The sequence below is a fragment of the Coptis chinensis genome, chromosome 4 (assembly GCF_015680905.1).
Source record: "Coptis chinensis isolate HL-2020 chromosome 4, ASM1568090v1, whole genome shotgun sequence".
Taxonomy (NCBI): Eukaryota; Viridiplantae; Streptophyta; class Magnoliopsida; order Ranunculales; family Ranunculaceae; genus Coptis; species Coptis chinensis.
This window is the reverse complement of record NC_141459.1, coordinates 11,577,945-11,599,000: the sequence shown is the minus strand read 5'-3', so window position 1 is coordinate 11,599,000 and position 21,056 is coordinate 11,577,945. Positions and strand designations below refer to the sequence as shown.

The following is a 21,056-nucleotide window of genomic DNA, read 5'->3' as shown; positions in this document are numbered from 1 at the left end:
GAGCATGGCAAACTCCCCAAATTTTGTAACCATTGTAAGACAGTTGGTCACTTAGTTACTGATTGCAGAACTCTGAAAGCCTCTCTTGAGAAAGACAAAACAAGTGAAGGTTCTTTGCCGGAATCAAGCACATAACAGCTCACAAAAAATCAGAAAAAGAGAAATAAAAAGAAAAACAAACAATCGACTTCTACTGCTTAGTGGAAACCAGTTGATACTGCTCATGCTTCTCCCTCAGCTACCAACACCACTACTTCCATTGGTGGTGACCCTAGCGCCTTTACTATAGCTGATGCCTCTCCGGCAGTGGTTGAAGTCATTAATATTTCAGATGTGGGCTCGGCCTCACTGTCTGATGATAGTCTTCTTCCCCCTACAAATCCAGATGCTGTCGATATAGAACTGATCAATCCACATGATCAAGCAGACACTCAGATTGTGCCCCATATCAACACTGAGCTTCGAATGAAACAGCGACAGTCATATACATACTGAAGCTACCAATCAGCTTAGTCCCAAGGAAGCAGAAATTTCACCAACTGATGCCCTCATGGAAGATGCCACTGGTGTGGATAAACAGGTGGTACCCGTGGAAGCTGAGAATCAGATTGTGTCCTTTATTCACTCTACCACGACCACTCCACCTAGAGAAGAACTTCTGACCAGCAATAACTTTGCAGCTTTTGCTTTAATGGATGAAGTCACTTCCCAAGAGTTCCTCAATGAAGCATGGCAGGATCTTACAAAGAGCCCTTAAAAGCAAATCAACTCTTCGGCTAGCAAAAAGAAGAAGACTACAGGGAAGAGTAAACCTCATATTCATCCCAATCAATCTAAGCATCAACAGCAGGTGCACCCTAACTCATCTCGTTCCTAATGAAGATTATTTACTGGAATGTTAGAGGTTTTAGAAAATTAAATTATGTAGATAGAATGAAGGATCTTACCAGGTCCCATTGCCCTGATTTATTATGCATTGCTGAACAGATGATTGAACCACAACATGATTATCTATCTAGATGTGGTATCAACTATTATGAAAATACTATTCTCCACAACCACCTACCCAACCGTACTGGCAACATCTGGGTCATGTGGAGGAAAGGAATAAATGTCTCTTTTATTTGCTCATCTGATCAACATATTACAGTGTTTTCAGATAATTGTTATATATCTTTTGTCCATGCTAATTGCTCTTTGATTCAAAGAAGAAGATTATGGGATGAGCTCAAACTTCTCAATCAACTAGGTCCTTGCCCGATTGCTGGAGATTTCAATGCAATTTTGAGATATGAAGAGAAAAAAGGAGGAGGAAATCCTAACAGAAGATCTATGGCCGAATTCCAAGATTTTGTGAACAGCTACAACTTGATTGAAAGCAACCAAGAAGGAATCACTTTCACTTGGTGTAATAATAGAAGGGGCACAAACAGAGTAGCAGCAAAGCTGGATAGAATTTTCTATAATGACCTTTGGAATCGAAAATACGCTAGTTGGAAATATAAAGCAGGGGCAAGACAGGCCTCAGACAATTATCCTCTTTTGGGATTCCATGCTTATGTACCTAAACCAGCAAATGCACCGTTTCGATTTCAAAAAGTTTGGTTGTCTCACCCAACTTTTATGGATCTGGTCAAACATAGCTGGTCTCAAGACTTATATGCTCCACCACTCCTAAAAGTCATGAAAAACTCCAGCGTCTGAAAGCTCACATCAAGGCTTGGAATACATATGTTTTTGGACAAATAGATGTGACTATCAGAAAAGCTCAACATGATCTTCTTGATGCCCAACTTCTCTTGGAGCAAAATGTAGAAGATGATGACCTTATTGCTACTGCAGTACAGAAGGAAGGAGAGCTAGGTGCGACCAGAAATAATAGAGCAAGTCTATGGAAACAGAAGTCGAGAATAAAGAGTGATATAGAAGGTGACAGAAACTCAGCTTATTTTCACAATATATACAAAATCAGACAGGGTGCTTCGTTTATCACTGAGCTCCACAATGATGAAGGAAACATTCTTACTGACCAAGATCAAATCAAAAGTCACATTCTGCAGTTTTATGAAGAGAAGTTTAAGCAACTTCCTACACAACAAGACTTCCACCTTCTAAGCTTGATTCCAAACCTGATTTCTGCAAAAGAAAATTACAGCTTGTGTAAAATCCCGATTATCTTGAAATTCAACAAGCTATTTTCAGCATGAAGGCAAATAGTTCCCCAGGACCTGATGGTTTTCAGGGACACTTCTTCCATAGCTGTAGAGATATCATTAAACAAGACACTTGTGCTGCCATACAATCCTTCTTCACTCAAGTCTCGGTTCCGGGAGGACTCAATGCAAATTTTATCAGTCTCATTCCCAAGGAAAAAGGTGCAAAGAAGCTGAACCACTTTAGGCCCATATGCATGGGCAATTTCCTTATGGAAGCCATTACTAAAATCATGCAACTTAGATTGAATGTGATTGCTCCGAAGATCATTTCTAAAGAGCAAGTGGGTTTTGTCCCTTCAAGATGCTCTCAAGCAACTATTGGGCTGGCTTTTGAACTCTTTAATGATCGAGCTGCAAATCAAAAGGCATGGAGGGAATGTGGCCATTAAAATAGATATTTCCCAAGCCTATGACACCATGAGTTGGGAATTTCTATTTGTTGTTCTCTCTAAACTGGGTTTCTCTAATATTTGGATGAACTGGCTTAAAGCAATTATGGAATCAGCAAGCTAAGGATCTCTATTCTTTTCAATGGTGGTCCGATTGGTTTCTTTGCTATGGAAAGGGGGCTTAAACAAGGAGATCCCATATCTTCTCTTCTCTTTGCTATTGCCGAGGATGCTCTTAGTAGATGTATGCATTATTTATCACAAAATAATCATTTAAGACCTCTTATTTCTATTCGAGGATTTGCTGCTCCCACTCACTTGTTATTTGCTGATGATATTATCATTTTCTCAAATGGTAACATCAGATATTTGAGAAATATTATTATCCTGCTGGAATCCTATGAGAAAGCTTCAGGTCAAGCTATGAACAAAGCCAAATGCAAGATTTTTATGGGTGGTTTTTCTCAAAGAAGAAAGGATAGAGTGGTGTATGAACTGGGCATTGAAGAAGGTATTTTACTTGAAAAGTACTTGGGAGTTCCACTGGATCAGAAGAAAGTCACGAGAGCCCTTGTTACTCCTGTTTTGGATAGAGTAAAGAGGAAACTCACCAGCTGGAAATGTTCTATGATGTCTTTCCAAGGAAGAATTATCTTTATTAACTCGGTCCTTAACAGTATTCCTGTCTACAATATGTCCATTTACAAATGGCCATCATCTATCATCAAAGAAGCTGAGAACACTATAAGAAACTTCTTATGGACAGGAGATCCATCTCAATCAAGAGTTACAATAGTGAGTTGGGATAGGGTTTGCAAACCACTGAGAGAGGGTGGTCTGGGCATCAGAAGATTGAAGGACATTAATTCCTCAATGATTATGAAGATGGCTTGGCGGATACTGACTGAAAAGGATGACTTCTCCACTTTTCTGAAACTGAAATATTTCAATAGAGACGGTGATATTATCTAATACTACAAAGCTTCATCTATATGGTCGGGTATTCGCGCAGCTCTTCAAGAAGTAAAGGATAGAAGTCAGTGGGTGATTGGAAATGGTTATAAAACAGACTTGATTAGAGGTAACTGGCTTGGCACTACCTCCCTTCAAGTAGCTCTGAACCTCTCCACTTCTTAACTTAGAGGGTTTAATGCCAAAGTAAGTTATATTCTAGTCAATAATTCTTGGACCATTCCGACTATTCTCCAAAATATGCTTGATGCATCAGGCTTCAACATTTCCAAAGTGCACAGAATTGACCCAGAATAAGATGATTACCTGATTTGGTCCCCTGACCTAAAAGGTGTTTTCTCATGCAAGTCGGCTCACCATTCCATCAGGACACCAACTAACCTTATTGCTTGGGCAAAATATATTTGGAATCCTTATGTGCACCCTAAACTTGCAGCTAACACCTGGAAGTTTTTCAAAAACTGTGCAGCTACATATGTCATGGTTCAAAAAAAGGGCATCCACATGGCCTTTTCTTGCAGGTTTTGCAAATCTGACATCGAATCTCTGCAACACATTCTTTGGGAGTGCCCCTTCTCAAAAGAACTATAAGTATGGACCTCAAGCAGATTTCAAACCTGTTTCGACCCCCACCTACGTGGCAAACGTCCATTAGTAGGGGCCTCTATTTTATTCGTTTAATCAACAGGGCTAAAGCCCAATTTGCAATACCATAGATAAATGTATAGGCCCATTAACTCATGTGTCTAAGGCTGAACCTTAGCCGCATGGCTTGCCACTAATGTACATTGATTTATGTCCAGATTCATTTCTTATCAAAGAGATAGTTATCAGTTGACGGTTATGCTCTATCACAATTACTCAAGATACAAGATTACTTGAGCTACAAGGACTCTCTACTCTATCGATATAAATACCAAACCATTTTTCATAAGGAACTACGTGGAAACTTGATCCCTAGAGAACAGATCTTGGGTACGTAGGAAGCCATTATTTGGTTCAGTTTCATCTCCCCCAACATCAAATTCCTCTGTTTCTTAGTGTGTTCTTTACCATTGCTCGTTGTGTTGAAGCGGTTTCTTGCCGAAACATAATTACGCGCCCGTGGGAATTTAGAATTCATTATCACGTTGAAACAATCAAGATGGTAAAAGCGCAAGAAGCGGACCAAATAGTCAACATATTCTTCCCGCTAATAGGAATTGCAACCCTCGAAATTCAAATCGCCAATGCAAGAACCGTTGAACAATCAAGTTGCTCTAGTGGTAAGATCAATTCTCAACATCCAACCGTGTAGCGGCCAATACCACCATACGCATCATCCTCCTCCGCTACCGCCACTCCTAATACGGTTGAAGCGTGAGTTACGACGAAGTCATGATTAGTGCACACTCTAAGAGTAATGACCTCATTACCCGTACTTATGGGAGAATCGGATTAGCGAGGGATAACTACTACCCTAGACATGTTCGATCTCAAATGGAAGATTTACCTCGGAAGCAATTTCGGGGAAGACCGCCATCCGAGATATGTCCGACATGACCGGGAAGGCGGGCATCCCGCAAAGAGCAACAAAACATGGAGAAGTGGTATAATTATACCGCCACCCGCCAAGGGTGACTACCGCCTAGACAGCCGGTTACTGAGGGATAGACAAAGGCAATCACCGGTCGGAGCGATCGTCGCGTGCATCGCCAAGGATCTCTAACTCCAATAAGAGATAATGGAAGGTATCCTTCTCCACATGGGCACGACCGGGCGTCCCAATTTTTCGATCCAATACTTTAACTCTAACGTAACAACAAATGAAAAGAGTTGATTGCAAAAGAACTTAACGATAGAGTCAAGGGATGTAAAATGAAAAACTTGACAATGATGATGGCGTGCTTGATAAGTTTTATTTCCGACATTCAAGAAGCTTACCACCATCCCGACTTCAAACAACCAGATTTTAAACTTTATGATGAGAGTCCTGAAGGAGATCCCGGCTTGCATGTTCTATCGTTCAAAAATAAGTTGGTGTTATGGGGTGGAGATGATCCGCTCATATGTAAGCTCTTTCCATCAACTCTAAAAGGAGAAGCATTACACCGTTTTAATGAGTTGCCTTCAAGATCGATTCACCAATTCAATGAACTAGAAAATCGGTTTTGTTAATCGTTTCCGCGCCACAATTGCAAGACGCGTCAAAGAATGTCGGGCTCACTTCTAAACATCAAGCAATAACGGACGAAAAGTTACGTGCTTTTTGTTACTAGGTTTTGAAGGCGCTAAGACCGCCGCTTACCGCGAAACGGCGATACAAATGCCTCCGGAAGAAAGCGCCACGGAAGAAAGTATAAGGAAAAACTTCATCCCGATTGACCGACCGACAGGGAAGGCCGACCTCGCAGATTTGCGAAAAATTGCCATCCTAGACAGGTCCGTCCAGACAGGGAAAAAAGGCGTCACGGAAGAAAGTATAAGGAAAAACTTCATCCCAGATTGACCGACTGACGGGGAAGGCCGACCTCGCAGATTTTGGAAAATCGCCATCCTAGACAAAGTCCGGCCCGCATGGGAAAAGGCGTCACGGAAGAAAGTATAAGGAAAAACTTCATCCCAGATTGGACCGACCTGACAAGGAAGGCCGACCTCGCAGATTTGCGGAAAATCGTCATCCTAGACAGGGCCGTCTAGACAGGGAAAAAAGGCGTCACAGAAGAAAGTATAAGGAAAAACTTCATCCTGAATCGACCGACTTGGCGACAAGGCCGACTTCCTCAGATTTTGGAAAATCGCCATCCTAGACAGTCCATCCGCATTGGAAAAAAAGCGCCACGAAAGAAAGTATAATGAAAACCTTCATCCTAGATTGGACCAGACCGGACAGGAAGGCCGACCTCGCAGATTTGAGAAAAAGCGCCATCCCGCATGTCCCACTGTGCAGGGATGGAAGGTGTCACGTATAACTAGAGGGAAGACCACAATCCCGCACAAACTACCGACCTAGATAGGTTGGTTACCGCAAAAAAAAGACAATCTCCATTCCGGACCCAAAGTGTGTAAAAGCCCTAAAATCTCTAACTCTTGTAAGAGATAATGGCGAGTGTCATCTTCCACATAGGACCGGGCGCCTCAATACTGTTTAAATCTTACGGGTGAAATGGATTTTACTCTTCAATACAATTTTTTCCGATCGTTGGAAAAATAATGGAGGCTTATATCGATGATATAGTCGTTAAATCGAACAATCTGGTGATCATCTTTTTCCGATCTTTAACTTGTTTTGATAGGCTTAACAAGTTATAACATGATACTCAATCCCCAAATGTTCTTTTTGGGCCTCTCTTACGGAAAATTTCGGATACCTCATGACTCGTAGAGGTATTGAGGCTAATCCCCGATCAAATCGCTACCGCCGTTATTGATATGCCATCATCCAAAAATAAAGAAGGAAATTCAACGACTTCGGGTCGGGTTTGCCGCTCTTTATAGATTTATTTCTAAATATTCCGATCGTTGTCATCCCTTCTTCCAGACTTTAAAGAGGGCGGCAACTTGGAACATTGATTGTGAGATGACATTGCAACAACTGAAGAAATACTTGGTTAGTCCTCCTATATTAACAAGTCCTTCAATGGGTCAACCTAGTGGCATATAGATCGAGAAATACTTGGTCAGTCCTCTTATATTGACAAGTCCTTCAACGGGTCAACCTAGTGGCATATACCTGGCAGCTACAACTCAAGCTGTTAGTGCTGTTCTTTTCATTGATGATGGTAGACCCGTCTTTTTCATCAGTAAGACTTTAACCGGAGATGAGTCTCGTTATTCAAAGATGGAATAAATTGCACTTGCATTTGTTCGTGTCGCTCGCCGATTGAAACCATACTTCCAAGGGAGGTTGGTCATAATTATACTGAAAATCCCTTACGCAAGATCTTTCGTGATGCACAAGAATCAAGTTGATTAGCCGAATGGGAAAGTTATCTTAGTGCATATAGCATTGTCTTTGGCCATACTACTCTTGAAAAAGACGACATGCTCCGCTTTTGATAGTTGATTTTCCGATTAATGATTCTCCTATTGATGATTTCTTGCGCCAGAAGAATCTATGGAAGACATTCTCAACCAATAACTAGGGGCTTACGAAGACCAACATGAAAACGCAAATTCCTAATCCCATTGACTTATGGATTGTTTATCGAGATGGCTCCCATAGTAATCTGGGTTTGGAATTGGATGCATTTTTGTTAAACCCGGCGGGAGAAAAGATTGGGAAATATGTACGACTTAGTTTTGCCGCTTCAAATAACGGTTTCGTATGAGGCTACCATTTGTGCCTTGAGAATAGCTTTTTGACAATGGGGCGCCGAAAGCTCGGTTATACACGGATTCTCGCCTTTGTTGCCAATCGGTTTGGTGGGTCTTTTGAAGCAAGAGATGAAATATGGCGGCTTATCTTAGTTTGATAATAGTCTTGCTCGACAATTTGATAGCATCTCTATTACTCAAAGACCACAAAATGACATGCGTCATGCGATTCATTGGCTTATCTCTCCGCCCCGTTAGAAGCGAAGGTCAAGACACATCACTTTTGCGTCATCTTTTTCGTCGGTTTAAGTTTAAAAGCGTTTTTACTTTTAGTTCATTACTATCATTACTGAAAAAATCGACAAAGTTACCACATTTAGCCGTCGGTTCACGTTTGAACGTTTTTTACGCTTCGCTAGTTCATTACTATCATTACTTAAAAAATCGGTTTGGTTACCACATTTAACCGTTAGTTTACGCTTTGAACGTTTTTTACGCCAATTAATCATTACTATCGCTCGACAAAAATCGGACGGTTACTACTTTTAACTTCGTCCGGTCCTAAGTTTGAACGCTTTTAATCATTACTATCATTACGACAAAATCTAACGAAGCTACTACTTTTAACTTCGCCAGTCTAAGTTTGAACGTTTTGAATCATTACTATCGCTACGACAAAATCTGACGAAGTTACTACTTTTAACTTCGCCAGTCTAAGTTTGAACGCTTTTACGCTCGCTTAGTTCGTTACTATTGTTCCGACAAAATCTGACGAGGTTACCACGTTTAGCTTTGTCAGTCTAAGTTTGAACGCTTTTATGCTCGCTTAGCCTAATTTTGCAAAATTAAGTATGCATTGGGGGCGTTTTTCTCTACGTGGGGACATCTCGTTCTATTTCATTTCAACTATATAAATCAACAACATTGTCGGGTTTTCCACGGGTATGTTATCTATCACAACAACAACATTCAATAGCAAAAACGATACTTTATTTTTTTTTCATCAAAAGAAGTTTTAGCTCTATGGTATTACATTCACACAATTACCTAATCAATTGTCTCACAATTATCTTACGGATTAAACTCAATTAAATCTTCATTTTCTTCTTCGAAAATCTGCATTCGGCCGCTTTAGCACTTTCGGTTAATTATCTTCCGCATTCATTATTTTTTTCTAAGGCATTTGCGCCGCTCTTTCTCAACGAACTTTCCGCGGCTTCTAAGGCATTGGGCGATATTTCGAGAGATTTTTTCATCAATTTTTCTGAGCGAAAATTTTCTCCGACTTCTTTATTTCTTCTCGGCGGCATTGCGGGCGCGATCACCCCGAGCAAAACCTTTCTTCATCTTCCTTTATTTTTCTAAGGCCTTGTGCCGATCTTTCTAAGTACAACTTTTCGAAAGTTAAACTTTCCGACAGCTTCATTATTTAATTTCTTCTACGACATTACTTGACATCTTTTTGCGCGAAACTTTTCTCCGTCGACTCTTTGTAACTATATTTTGCTCGTAATTCCGCCATTTCAACCTGCGACAAAAATACAAATCATTTCGTCGCTTTTTCGGACTTAACCACAATTTTACGATAATTGATAAATAAAAATACTAACATACCTGTTTCATGTCATCAATAATCATTGGCACCGCTTTTAAAGTATTTTTCGAAGTTCATCCACGGTGAATCGACACTTTTTCTTTAGCCATTGGTTTTGAATAGTCACCCCGACATTCTCTATCATTCTTTCCTTTACAATCCAGTTCTTTTATTTTCCGCTTTCGGTTAACTATATTCCGCTATCGAAATATATATTCGCTTCGCTTAGCGCTTTCGGTTAATTATTTTCCGCAGTCATTCTTTTTCTAAGGCATTGTGTCGCTCTTTCTCAACGAAACTTCAGTCAGCTTCTTTAATTCTTCTACTTTACATTAATTAACGCCTTTCAGTGCTAAACTTTTTTCTCCATCGACTCTTTATGAATATAATTTGCTCATAATACCGCCGTTTCTCCGTGCGGCGAGAATTCGCATTACGTCACATTTTTTCGCGAAAACTTTATTCAGCTTTATTATTTTTTCTAAGGCATTGTGCCGATCTTTCTCTGAAAAATTTTCCGAAATAAAATTTTCGTCGTCGTCATCATTATTTTTCTATGGCATTGTGCCGATCTTTCTCCTCAAAAATTTTCCGAAAGTGAAAATTTCCGTCGGATCATCATTATTTTTTCAAGGCATTCTCCGATCTTTCTACTGAGAAATTTACCAAGTGAAATTTTTGACAACTTCATTATTTTAAGGCATTAAAGTTTAACTTTCGAGTGGATTGAAAATTATCTTCACCTTATTTATTTTTACAAGGCATTGAGATCATGCGGAGGCTTAAACTTTTCTTCGCGGTATTTTCGAAATATTCTTTCTCCCGTCGTACCCTGTTTCTACCGCGGCGACAAAAGAATAAATTTTTCGGTTTTTCGGACTTAACCAAAATTTTACGACAACTTATAAAAAATACTAACATATCCTCGTTTTACACCGCCTCTGTTATATTCTTTCCGTTGTCTCCGTTTTCTTCGTCTTCGACAAAGCTAAATTTAAGTTTTATCGAAACTCAATAATTTAAAGCAATATCCTAGCCGATCCAATTTGAAGTCGCTTTCGATCCCGAAGCTAGATTATGTCGTGGCCTCGCGGTATTCGTTATATCCGTCACCTTCTTTCCACCTCACCAAGTCTGCGATCGTCATCGAAGTTTTCTTCTCAGTGTTTTTAAGCCAGATATAGTATCACGGTAGTTTCTACCCAAAAAAGCAAATAAAACCGGATCGGATAGGTCAAAAATCGGGTCGAAACCTCAAAACCGGGTTCATCGGGCGTTATTAATGGAACACAGTATGCGGTGCCCTTCCTTTGCTGGTGTTGCACCGTATCTTGTTTGTTATTTCATATTTCGGATGCACCGGACCAGGTTGTTAAGTGCGGTTATGATGCCCTCCTTTACTAGAGATGCACTATATCGTGTTTAAAGTTTCCCTTTTGTAACCGCCAGCCAGTAATAGCTTTCTTCCACGCTCGTCTGCTTTTCACTTCCGTGAGCCTCCACATTATTATAAACGGCAAGATATCAACAATTCAAGGATTACACTGTTGCATCAAGCCATTACGCAACATGTCACACCCCGAATTTCGACAGAGCGTCAATGGGGGCAAATAAAACCCCAGATTCGCTTTTGGTTTTGTTGTTTTGCTCTAGTTGGATTTTGGTTGTTGTATTATTGTTGTTGGGGTTGAGTCTGGTTGGTTGTTGGGAGCCTTGAACCTTGAACAATCCGCGTATCCGAACGCCATTCTTGATATAATCGAGTTGAACTTTTGTAGTTTTCATTGGTTGGATTTCGGCCGGCCAAGGGTTAGTTTGGTTGTTGATGTATGAGGGAAGGTCGAATTTGGGTGGGCTGTTGGAAGCTTGAAGCCCGATAATTAATGGCGGCAAGAAATATTCCTAGATCTAGTTTTGTGATGTTTGGATTGGACGATTTGGGCTTGTTGTTTTCATTAATGTTGTTTGGTTTCTTATGGGAGTCTAACCGAATTAATGGAATGGGAGTGGGTGGCCGGAAAAAAATTGGTGGCCGTGGTGGCGGAGGAGAAGAAGAAGAAGCATTGGCGCTTGGCTTGGGCTGGGTCGGTTCGATTTTTGGGCGGTCTAATTTCATAAGTGGTTGGTCGAAATGTTTAGGTGGCTTGGCGAAATTTCGATGGAGGAACTCCAAATTCGCTTTTAATTTTTGTGGGCGAAATCTAATTTAAGTGGTTGGGCCATTTCTATTTGTTTTGTAATTTGTGGACCCGGTTCGGCTTAAATTGATGGGCGAACCATTTGTGTGTTGGACCGGTTTGATTAGTTTCCTTTTGGGCCCGATCAACTTAACTATTTTGGGCGGTTCTAATATTGCTTTGGACGATCCATTGGACTTAAAATAGATCTGTTTGGGTTTTCCAATGTTTAAACTTTCGGGTTTTAAGGTTGGACTTCGCCACAAGGTCCGAACCACGACCGTGGTCATGAGCCCAATGAAGTCATGCACCCTTGACCTTTTAGCCATGAACCATGGCTATGATCATGAACCCGTCGAAAATGGAAACGACAGGTTTGACTTTAGCGATGACATTTTGACTTTGACTTGGACGGTTTTTGACTTTGACTAGATGCGGTTTGACTTTTGACTATCGACGGTTGACTTTGACCTTTGACCATGGACGGTTGAATTTCACCTTTGACTTTGACAATGACAGTTTGACTTTGACTAGGACAGTTTGACTTTGACCATCGACCGTTGACTTTGATGGTTGACTTTGACCTTTGACCATGGACGGTTGACTTTCACCTTTGACTTTGACGATGACAGTTTGGCTTTGACCATGACATGTTGAGTTTGACCTTGACCATGAGGTGTTGACCTTTGACCGTTGACTTTGACCGTTGACTTTGACCGTTGACTGTGAATGTTGACTTTTTCCAGTTTTTCATATGTTTGTTTATATGGATATATGTAGTAATAAAAATACTGTCGGATATTGTATAACTTGGTTGGTAAATTATCTAATTTAGATTTGACGTGAGTAGTGTGTAAAGCATATTGGGCTTTGATTGTGGACTGTGGACTGTTTAATTGTGCTACGTTTTATGTGTATATTATATGGACACATATAGTAATAAAATGCTATGGAAGCTTGTATATATTTGGTTGTCATTATCTAATAAAGATTTGACATCGATATTGTGTATTTTTGACACGCGTGATATTGAGATGTTAGGAGATATTATATTCCTAATAACGTTATAATGGATGTGATCGTTGAAGCATTGTGACATGATATAATATGCTTTAGATAGTTGTATTAATGCAATATCTTGGAGAAATGTATTTACACTCCATTATTTTATATGTGAGATGCTAATATAGCATTGGTGAATATTTGCCAGGGAGTGTGGTGTAGTCTGATAAGATATTGGCACGTGAAAGTATGAAATATGGTTATGAGATATATTGAGATATTTCTAGAGATTGTGGCTTAGTGCAATAAGGTAATTGACCCGCACGTGATATAGTAGAAATGTTTATGAGTCATAGATGTATGACACCGAATAAATTACGTAAATCGAAAATCCTAGAACCTCTACCCACAACTCATGTGATTGGCCGCCTCGGCGTTTCGATTAAAATTTGAATGGCCTTGGTCCGGGCGCGTTTGCTTAAAATTTGAATGGCCTTCGGCGACCCCTCGGGCGAGCGAATAGTGGCTTGATTATTCCGTTCAAGCAAAATAGAACGATGATGCATAATATTTTATGCCCAATAATTGGCGAAGGCTTACATAGATTTGGCTTCCGTGTGAGGATTTACGGTGTCGCGGCATCCCGGCCAGTGGTGGTTACGCACGGAGTGGCTCATTATGTAAAGGGAGGCATGTGGATGTACATGTTACATGTTGGGTTCGCGATTGTGGTAGCCAGGAAACTAGGTAAGACATAGATACGACGTGATTTTAGGGACACGCAAAGAAAGCCCGAAATAATCTAATTATGGTAATATATTTAGTTGGTTATTTGTTTAGTTAGAACCTAAAACCTCGATGGAGGAACTACATGCCTTATTTATTATAATGTATAGTCCGGTTGGGTAGTTAGTGAGAAGTTAAAGGCTTCGATGGAGGAACTACACCGCCTAAATTATTATACTTAAAAGATGTTGTAATAGTTGTTGAAAGTTAAAGCCTTCGATGGAGGAACTAACTGCATTATGGTTTGTGTATATATTGGTATAAATATATGTTGTATTTTAGAGCTACTCACACCAAAGATTTTATAATGTTGACCGATTTGCATGTTTGCTTATCGGGTGTGTTCATTCAATGAACATAGTTGATAAGTTTTGACAGTTTTAGTGTTGAAGAAGATCGGTTCTTTGCTTGTGGTTTTCATAAGTTAGCATTGCATCTCGTGTTGTGTTTTGTTTTCCTTGAGGTGATATAGATTTTCAGTTGAGATAATATTATTTGCATTTTCATTTGTAAATTGTTTTATAATGAAGAGGACTTTGTTTAAGTTAAAATTTTTATTGGTTTTAATTATCCGCATATTTTAAATCATTTATATGGGCTTTTGGAAGTGGAGAGTCGTCACACCTCGGAGATCGAAGAGTCGGGGAACAAATAATGTTTTTCCAATTCTGTCGAAAATCGGGGTGTGACAACAACAGTCTTGTGACCAACCAACTTGAGCACTACTGGCCGATCCCACAATTGCTAGAACTTCGGGATGGAGTAACATCAACGTTTTTCGACTCCAGCATTTCCCCGGGCGGTTGTTTCTCCTTGTGGTTCCTCCTAAACTCTAGCATCAATGAAGAGAAGCCTCAAAGTCAGTTGACTCGATTGCAACAGGAAGAAGACTACCTTGTTCATCTCTAGCTCCAAAGCCACCAGCTCGTACAACATCGTCGGCTTTCATGTTCACTTTCACCGATCTGTTGGTAGTGTGGCATACTATCGGCTAGTTTGGTTATGGGATCAAGTCGTGCTAAAACACTTAACACCACCAAAAACAAGCAAAAACCAACCCAAAAACAAAAGAGGTTGTGCTGCGATGCGATCCAATCACGACAAACACATACCTCAGTACAAGCAGTAATGCACAGCAAAGCAGTACTAACCTTTTCTTCGTCTACACGCAGCCTTTCTTCGTCGAAACTAATGGCTGGTTTGGATCGAGCCTCTCTGTTCTCTGTTTATATATTCTTTGAGCTGGTCCCGTATTTCAGTCCATGTGTAATTCTATTAGCTAAACCAAACCGAATTCATGTGCAAGACTTGATGATAAGCATTATCCAATCCGGATTTAATTTTGGAGTCCTAGTTTCTGTGGTATTTTCACGTTCACATCTTCTCGTTATTTCGGACATATTCGAATTCCAATTATTTCGTTCACAGACATTCGCGGATTTTTCTCCACAGTTTTCAACGGTATAATCCGAGTATCGCTATTCCGTTGGCACGCTTCATCGCATTCAAATTTCGCGTTATCACGTGACGCGTTCGGTACATTTTCGCCAATCAATTTCTTTTGCAATTTTATTTATGTGCATCTTTTATTTTATCTTTGCATTTTTGGCCATTTTTTATTTAACTACGTCATTGCGTCCCGTATACGTTAATTCGTTAATTTGACATTTTTTCATTTCCGCTAATTCACGAATTTTTTCCGATTGTCCATTTTTCTTATCGCTTTCGTTCACACGACATTTTGTTATACACTTCTCTTACTCTTTTATTATTTCAAGTTTTCCATGATTTTTCTTCTCTTCTTTGCCATGTGAACTTTGTTCGCATGACAAAGAGGGGGCGGTGTTTCGACCCCCACCTACGTGGCAAACGTCCATTAGTAGGGGCCTCTATTTTATTCGTTTAATCAACAGGGCTAAAGCCCAATTTGCAATACCATAGATAAATGTACAGACCCATTAACTCATGTGTCTAAGGCTGAACCTTAGCCACATGGCTTGCCACTAATGTACATTGATTTATGTCCAGATTCATTTCTTATCAAAGAAATAGTTATCAGTTGACGGTTATGCTCTATCACAATTACTCAAGATACAAGATTACTTGAGCTACAAGGACTCTCTACTCTATCGATATAAATACCAAACCATTTTTCATAAGGAACTACGTGGAAACTTGATCCCTAGAGAACAGATCTTGGGTACGTAGGCAGCCATTATTTGGTTCAGTTTCATCTCCCCCAACATCAAATTCCTCTGTTTCTTAGTGTGTTCTTTACCATTGCTCTCGTTGTGTTGAAGCAGTTTACTGCCGAAACAAAACCCAAATGAATTTCAACCTTTTCAACCAGGCAATGCAAATTGCTAAGTAGTGGAGCCCGAGAGTCAAGAATTTATGGACTACTGCTGTTGCGAGTACCATGGTGTGTCTTTGGCGACTAAGAAATAATATCTTTTTTTATGAAAAATAGCTGGACATTAACAAGTGTAGGTACTATATCACCCACCAGATTTGGACCACTTCACACTTGTCATTAGCTCCATCCTTTAATGATGTAAGGGATATCCATGTAGCATATGCTTGGAATGTCTCTCTTCGGCCGTCACCAGCTCCAAACATAAAACAAGGTGTATGGATTCCACCTGATCCACAAATCATAAAGCTTAATACTGATGGGGCTACAAGAGGAAATCCTGGCCCTGCGGGCATAGGAGTTTGCTTAAGAGATCAATCTGGCACATTTAAGCTTTCTTTGTGGAGATCAATTGGAATCAACACCAACTATATTGTTGAATTCTTGGCAATCCTTGAAGGGACTGAACTAGCAATTGCAAAGAATTGGCTGCATATATGGATCGAATCTGACTCTATGGCAGCAGTACTAGCCTTTGAATCTCATCAACTCCCATGGGACATTGCACCTAGATGGACAAGATGCCTCAAGAAACTCCTTTTCATCAAGATAACACATTTATGGAGAGAAGGAAACATCTTGGCCGATGCCCTTTCTAAAGAAGGTGCAAGACTTCAAGACCAATATCCTCGTTTATGGGAAGGTAAACCAAATTATGTAAAACGGTGGGAAGTCCCTTATGGTACTTTCTATATATTTACTTAGAGTTTGTAGTGAGCATATGAGCGTTGAAACTTAGGGAAGGCATCATTGATCATTCCCGAAACCCCTGTATTTTTTCTATTTTTAATTAAATTCTAACTTACCTAGCAAAAAATAAAAAACATGACTAAATTTGTCAATCTAAACTATTTTGCAGGACTAAATTTGTCAATCTAAACTATTTTAAAAATTGCGACCCTTATTTACAATCCCGCAACAGTAAAATATTATTTTTTATGTAACTTTGAAACACTTTGTCAGTTTTGGGCTCATTAAAAAAGTTAAACTCCAACCATTACATTAGTTTATAAATGAGTAAATATCTAAAATTTTTAGGATACAAATGTAATTATAAAATATTATATATTAAAGATTAGTCAACATTCAACAATAACGGCTTGAGTGCTCCCACCCTCTCATTTCTTTTTGAAGTCCTTAAAACACACGTGCCACATCCTAGTATTTTAATAATAACCGCGTCTATCATCTATAGTCCCCCAATAGTATTTTAATATATATTTTTATGTATCTCTATATCACTTCATCACTTTTTATCTGATTTAATATAGTTTTGCCCATATACTTTTTCATATTTACAAATTTAGTCTTGTTTATGTGATGTACCTCAACTTTTGATATTTCGCTGTGTCAGATACGGACACTGTATCAGTCTCAATATCTACTATCACCTCTCTCTATATTAGAGCATAGTACATTTTATGTGGTATTCCATGTGGACACTCTTAAATCTTAAGAAGTTTCATAATACAACATGAGTTCTTAATCTTAAGAAGTTTTCTAATACAACCCCAACTCTAATAAGTCAATCAACATCTCGCAAGGAAATTTTATATAACTCCAATCCCTAAATCAACTGTAACGCCCGTATTTAAAAATACTGTATTTATCTATTTATTAATTAATTTAATTATTTATTTAAAATTCGCTGGATTGGATTTGGGATACGTGGGCCTGATTTCTGGATCGAGTATGTGTTGGGCTTAGGTTTCAAACCCAGGTATATATACATATTTTTTTCTAGAGAATAGGGTTTTGAGATAAAAAAAAATAAAAAAAAATAAAAAAATAAAAAAAAATAGAGGCGGAGATAAAAGCTCGTTGGCTAGAGCGTTGGAGCGCGATAATTCAGACTAGGAGGGATTCGTCGAGCTGTTAATTAGGTGAGTAGTTAGTTTTTCTATTTCATGGAATCCAGAGTTTTACTGGTATACAGACAAAATTCTACTGTCCAATGTTTCCGTTCATTTTTCTGTTTGTTCTTCTGTAGTTATTCTGTGATATTGTTGAATTGTTAAACTAGGTAATGTTAGTATATCGTTTTGCTTAGTTATTGAACTGTTGAGGCTTATTGGGCTGTCAATGGAGGCGCGAGCCCCAATCCTCGTCCTGTCCCGGATACTTTTGAACCGTGATACTGTGGGGGTGTTAATATTATATTTTGAACTGTTAATTTGTGTTACTTTTTGTTGGTTGATGTTGGGGGTAAGTATTTGATGTTGGTTTGGTTGATTGAGTGTCGAAGATGGGTGCTAGCGAAGCTCTGTTATTGAAGCTCGGTAACTGTATTAATGGCGGCACTAGGAAATCGCCAGGAAAATTTATGTAACTGTTATTGTTATTTGTGTGTTGATTGAATTGTGTTTAGGGATGGATGTTGGGTTGGTGTTGTATATGGTTTGGGGTGTTGTGGAAGCTTTGAACCGGTGTTAATGGAGGCGCCAGCCCATAGAGATCGGTACTGTTAACTATTTTGAACCTTGATAATGTTTATTATGTGGTGGTTGTGGGTTAGTTATGTTTGGTCGATTGAGTATTGGGTAGGTTGATCGAGTGTTAGAGATGGGAGCTGTCAAAGCTTGTGGAAGCCATTAATGGAGGTCGAAAACTTCCAGATCTAGTTCGGAAGGAGTGAGATCGAGGTAGCGAATTGAGTGGGGGATTTTATTAAAGTTGTTTGGTTTTTGCCAAGGGTCAAAACCGATACGAGGAAGTTGGAGGAGGAGGAGAACCCGGTGGTGGCTGGTGGGGGAAGCTGCTGGTGATGGAGCTGGCGAGGAAGATGACCAATTGGGCCTTGGGCCAAAATCTGTTGGGGTTGGGCCTTAGAGTGTTTAGTTTGGGCCCGGTTTAGTTTAAGTTGTTTGGGCCAAAACTAATTAGTTTTTCTTGGGCCGGTTCTATTTAGTCATTGGGCCGAACCCATTTGTGTTTTGAACCAGTTTCTCATTTGGTTTTGGGCCGGTCCATATGACTTAAAAATGGGTCCAATTGGATCTTTAAATATGTAGACTTTTGGGTTTTGGTTTTGGGCTTTGATTGTGGATTGTTGACTGTTTAATTGTGCTACGTTTTTATATATTAAATTGTATGGACAAAGCAAATACTAAAATGGTGCGAAACCACACTAATTTATCATCACCCATAGTATAAATTGGTTTGTCATTATCTAATTAAGATTTGACGTGAGTATTGTGTAAAACATATAATATATTGGCACGTAACAAACGGGGAATTTTTATAAGACTTAGAAATATATGTTTTTATGAGAATTAAACTACATACGGACTTAGATTCATGGACTTTATTATTGAGCTTTGATGGTGAATTGAGTTCACATAAATATATTGAATGAATACGTTACATAATTGATTACTATTACTATGCATGTGGTTGACAAACAAATTTATTACGGAATATATATATGAAGAAGGTTAGTAAAGTATGTGAATTTGGGTGATGTAAGTATTGGTTAGTGTAACATGCATAGGGACTTATTTAAAGTTTGTTTGACGACCATTACATAAATATTACATTCAAAAAGCACAAATCCGGACGCATTATGAAATTTATTGGTAGCTTTTGAAGAAAGGAATTGTATCATAAACTTTGACATGTTTTTTTATATTGACAGGTGAGTTTCTGAGGCCAATAATAAGGAATTGAAAAGGCAGAGGGGGACTGAACTTATTGGTTTGAATCGTAAAGTGACAAAAAGGGCCCAAAACTTCAATTGTTCATATAGCAGGAATCCTTCTTTGTTGCTTCCATCACCACACTTTGAGAGGGCGGGTGAGGGCAATACAATGAAGCACTGCTATAATGTATAAACCAGGAAGAACATCCAATTATGAGTACTACTCTCGGCATCGAAAGTAAAAAAAAATGAATTCTATACTAACATATTTGAGTCTGGAAATAGGTCCCTAAACCCTAACAAATGTTTCTAAGCTAGTTTGTTTTTTTCCATCCTCGAAAATGACGATGTGCAATCTAACACTGGATTGCTTATATACAAACTAATTGGTAACTGAAATCAGAAACTAAACACAATTCGAAAAGGATTGAAAAATGGTGAATGAATAAGTTGTCCGTAACAGACAGTTCAAGACAATTAGAAAACAATAAGAAGAGGAGGCAATACCTTCCAGCGCGGTCATCACATGAACTTAGATGATAAAATCCCTATAGAGTAGATAAATAACAGGACGAATAGGGAAAAAAAAATTAAACATAACACGTATAATGGCTTGAATTTATAGCAAACGCTCATCACCATGAATTTAGAAAAATGGTGAACGCATGTAAACTGTCGGTATCAGTTGCAAGGCTAAAGGAAATAACACATATAGGCGTATAGATGACCGAAACACTTATTTACATTGATGAACAACTCAATTGCATACTAAGCGTATGGAAAATTGAGACGTATGGAATACTAAGGAACCAATGGTCTAATCAACAGAAATAATAGGCCATCCATTCAACAACACCCGCCTATTCTCATGGGCAGCAACATCTTTTACTTACACTAGGCCATTGATTTGAAACCAACTCTTCAGTGGTGTTTGATGTTGGTGTTATTATTCATGATACTGTAGCATTTTGGATAGCCAAATACTACGGGTCTCGCTTTGGAATTTATTATTTTCAACTTTTAGGCTCAGGTAGTCAGGTGTAACAACACTACATACATCGCCAAGGATGTCGGTCGCAACAATGCAACAAAGAACAATCCAGTGTATTTGTAAGTTGTAAGTTGTAACTATGTATTGTAGGTATGTAAACAATAATGATGTTATAGATGAGACAATATCATCAGAAGGAAGAAAATCAAACCGTCTCGAATAATTATATTGATAATAATACACAAACCCTATCATTATACATACTTGAACTCTACATTTAATATATATATGAATAAATACATTGATAGGTTCTTCATTACAGTCTTTGAAGGACTTGAATTTCCTAATAAATGATCTTGCTGCTATAGTGCCAGACAGTTTGTTGCTTTGAGCAATGGCTTTCGCTTTTCTCCAAATGTTCAACTGAAACAAATAGTTTACCAATACATCATTTGGGTCCACAAAGAGAATAATTATTGATTTGTTATATCAGGAAACAAAATAATTATTGAAGCTACGAAATGGAACTTATCATGTCATCACCACTTTTGGGGCCTTCATAGTAACCATCTTCATTTTCAAT

The 21,056-nt window shown here is 38.9% G+C and overlaps 1 protein-coding gene and 1 long non-coding RNA gene across 2 annotated transcripts; one reads left to right on the top strand and one right to left on the bottom strand.

Annotated features, from left to right (window-relative positions):
* On the bottom strand, window positions 1-1,078 carry LOC147501885 (uncharacterized). The gene is made up of 2 exons (XR_015221505.1): window positions 948-1,078; window positions 1-873 (listed from the first exon to the last, which is right to left on the bottom strand). It is a non-coding gene; the product is annotated as an uncharacterized LOC147501885 (long non-coding RNA).
* A 14-nt stretch (window positions 1,079-1,092) lies between these two features.
* On the top strand, window positions 1,093-2,207 carry LOC147501884 (uncharacterized). The gene is made up of 2 exons (XM_086604407.1): window positions 1,093-1,560; window positions 1,644-2,207. Exons 1-2 carry the CDS (start codon window positions 1,093-1,095, stop codon window positions 2,205-2,207), a joined length of 1,032 nt encoding a protein of 343 aa, XP_086460533.1.
* The last annotated feature ends 18,849 nt before the right edge of the window (window positions 2,208-21,056 follow it).

What these genes read in the sequence shown, in the direction of transcription:
- LOC147501884 (XM_086604407.1), top strand. Translation starts at nt 1,093, where the DNA reads ATGTGGAGGAAAGGAATAAATGTCTCTTTTATTTGCTCATCTGATCAA. An exon ending in TTTTGGGATTCCATGCTTAT is followed by an intron (nt 1,561 to 1,643) that starts GTACCTAAACCA and finishes GGTCAAACATAG; the next exon opens with CTGGTCTCAAGACTTATATG.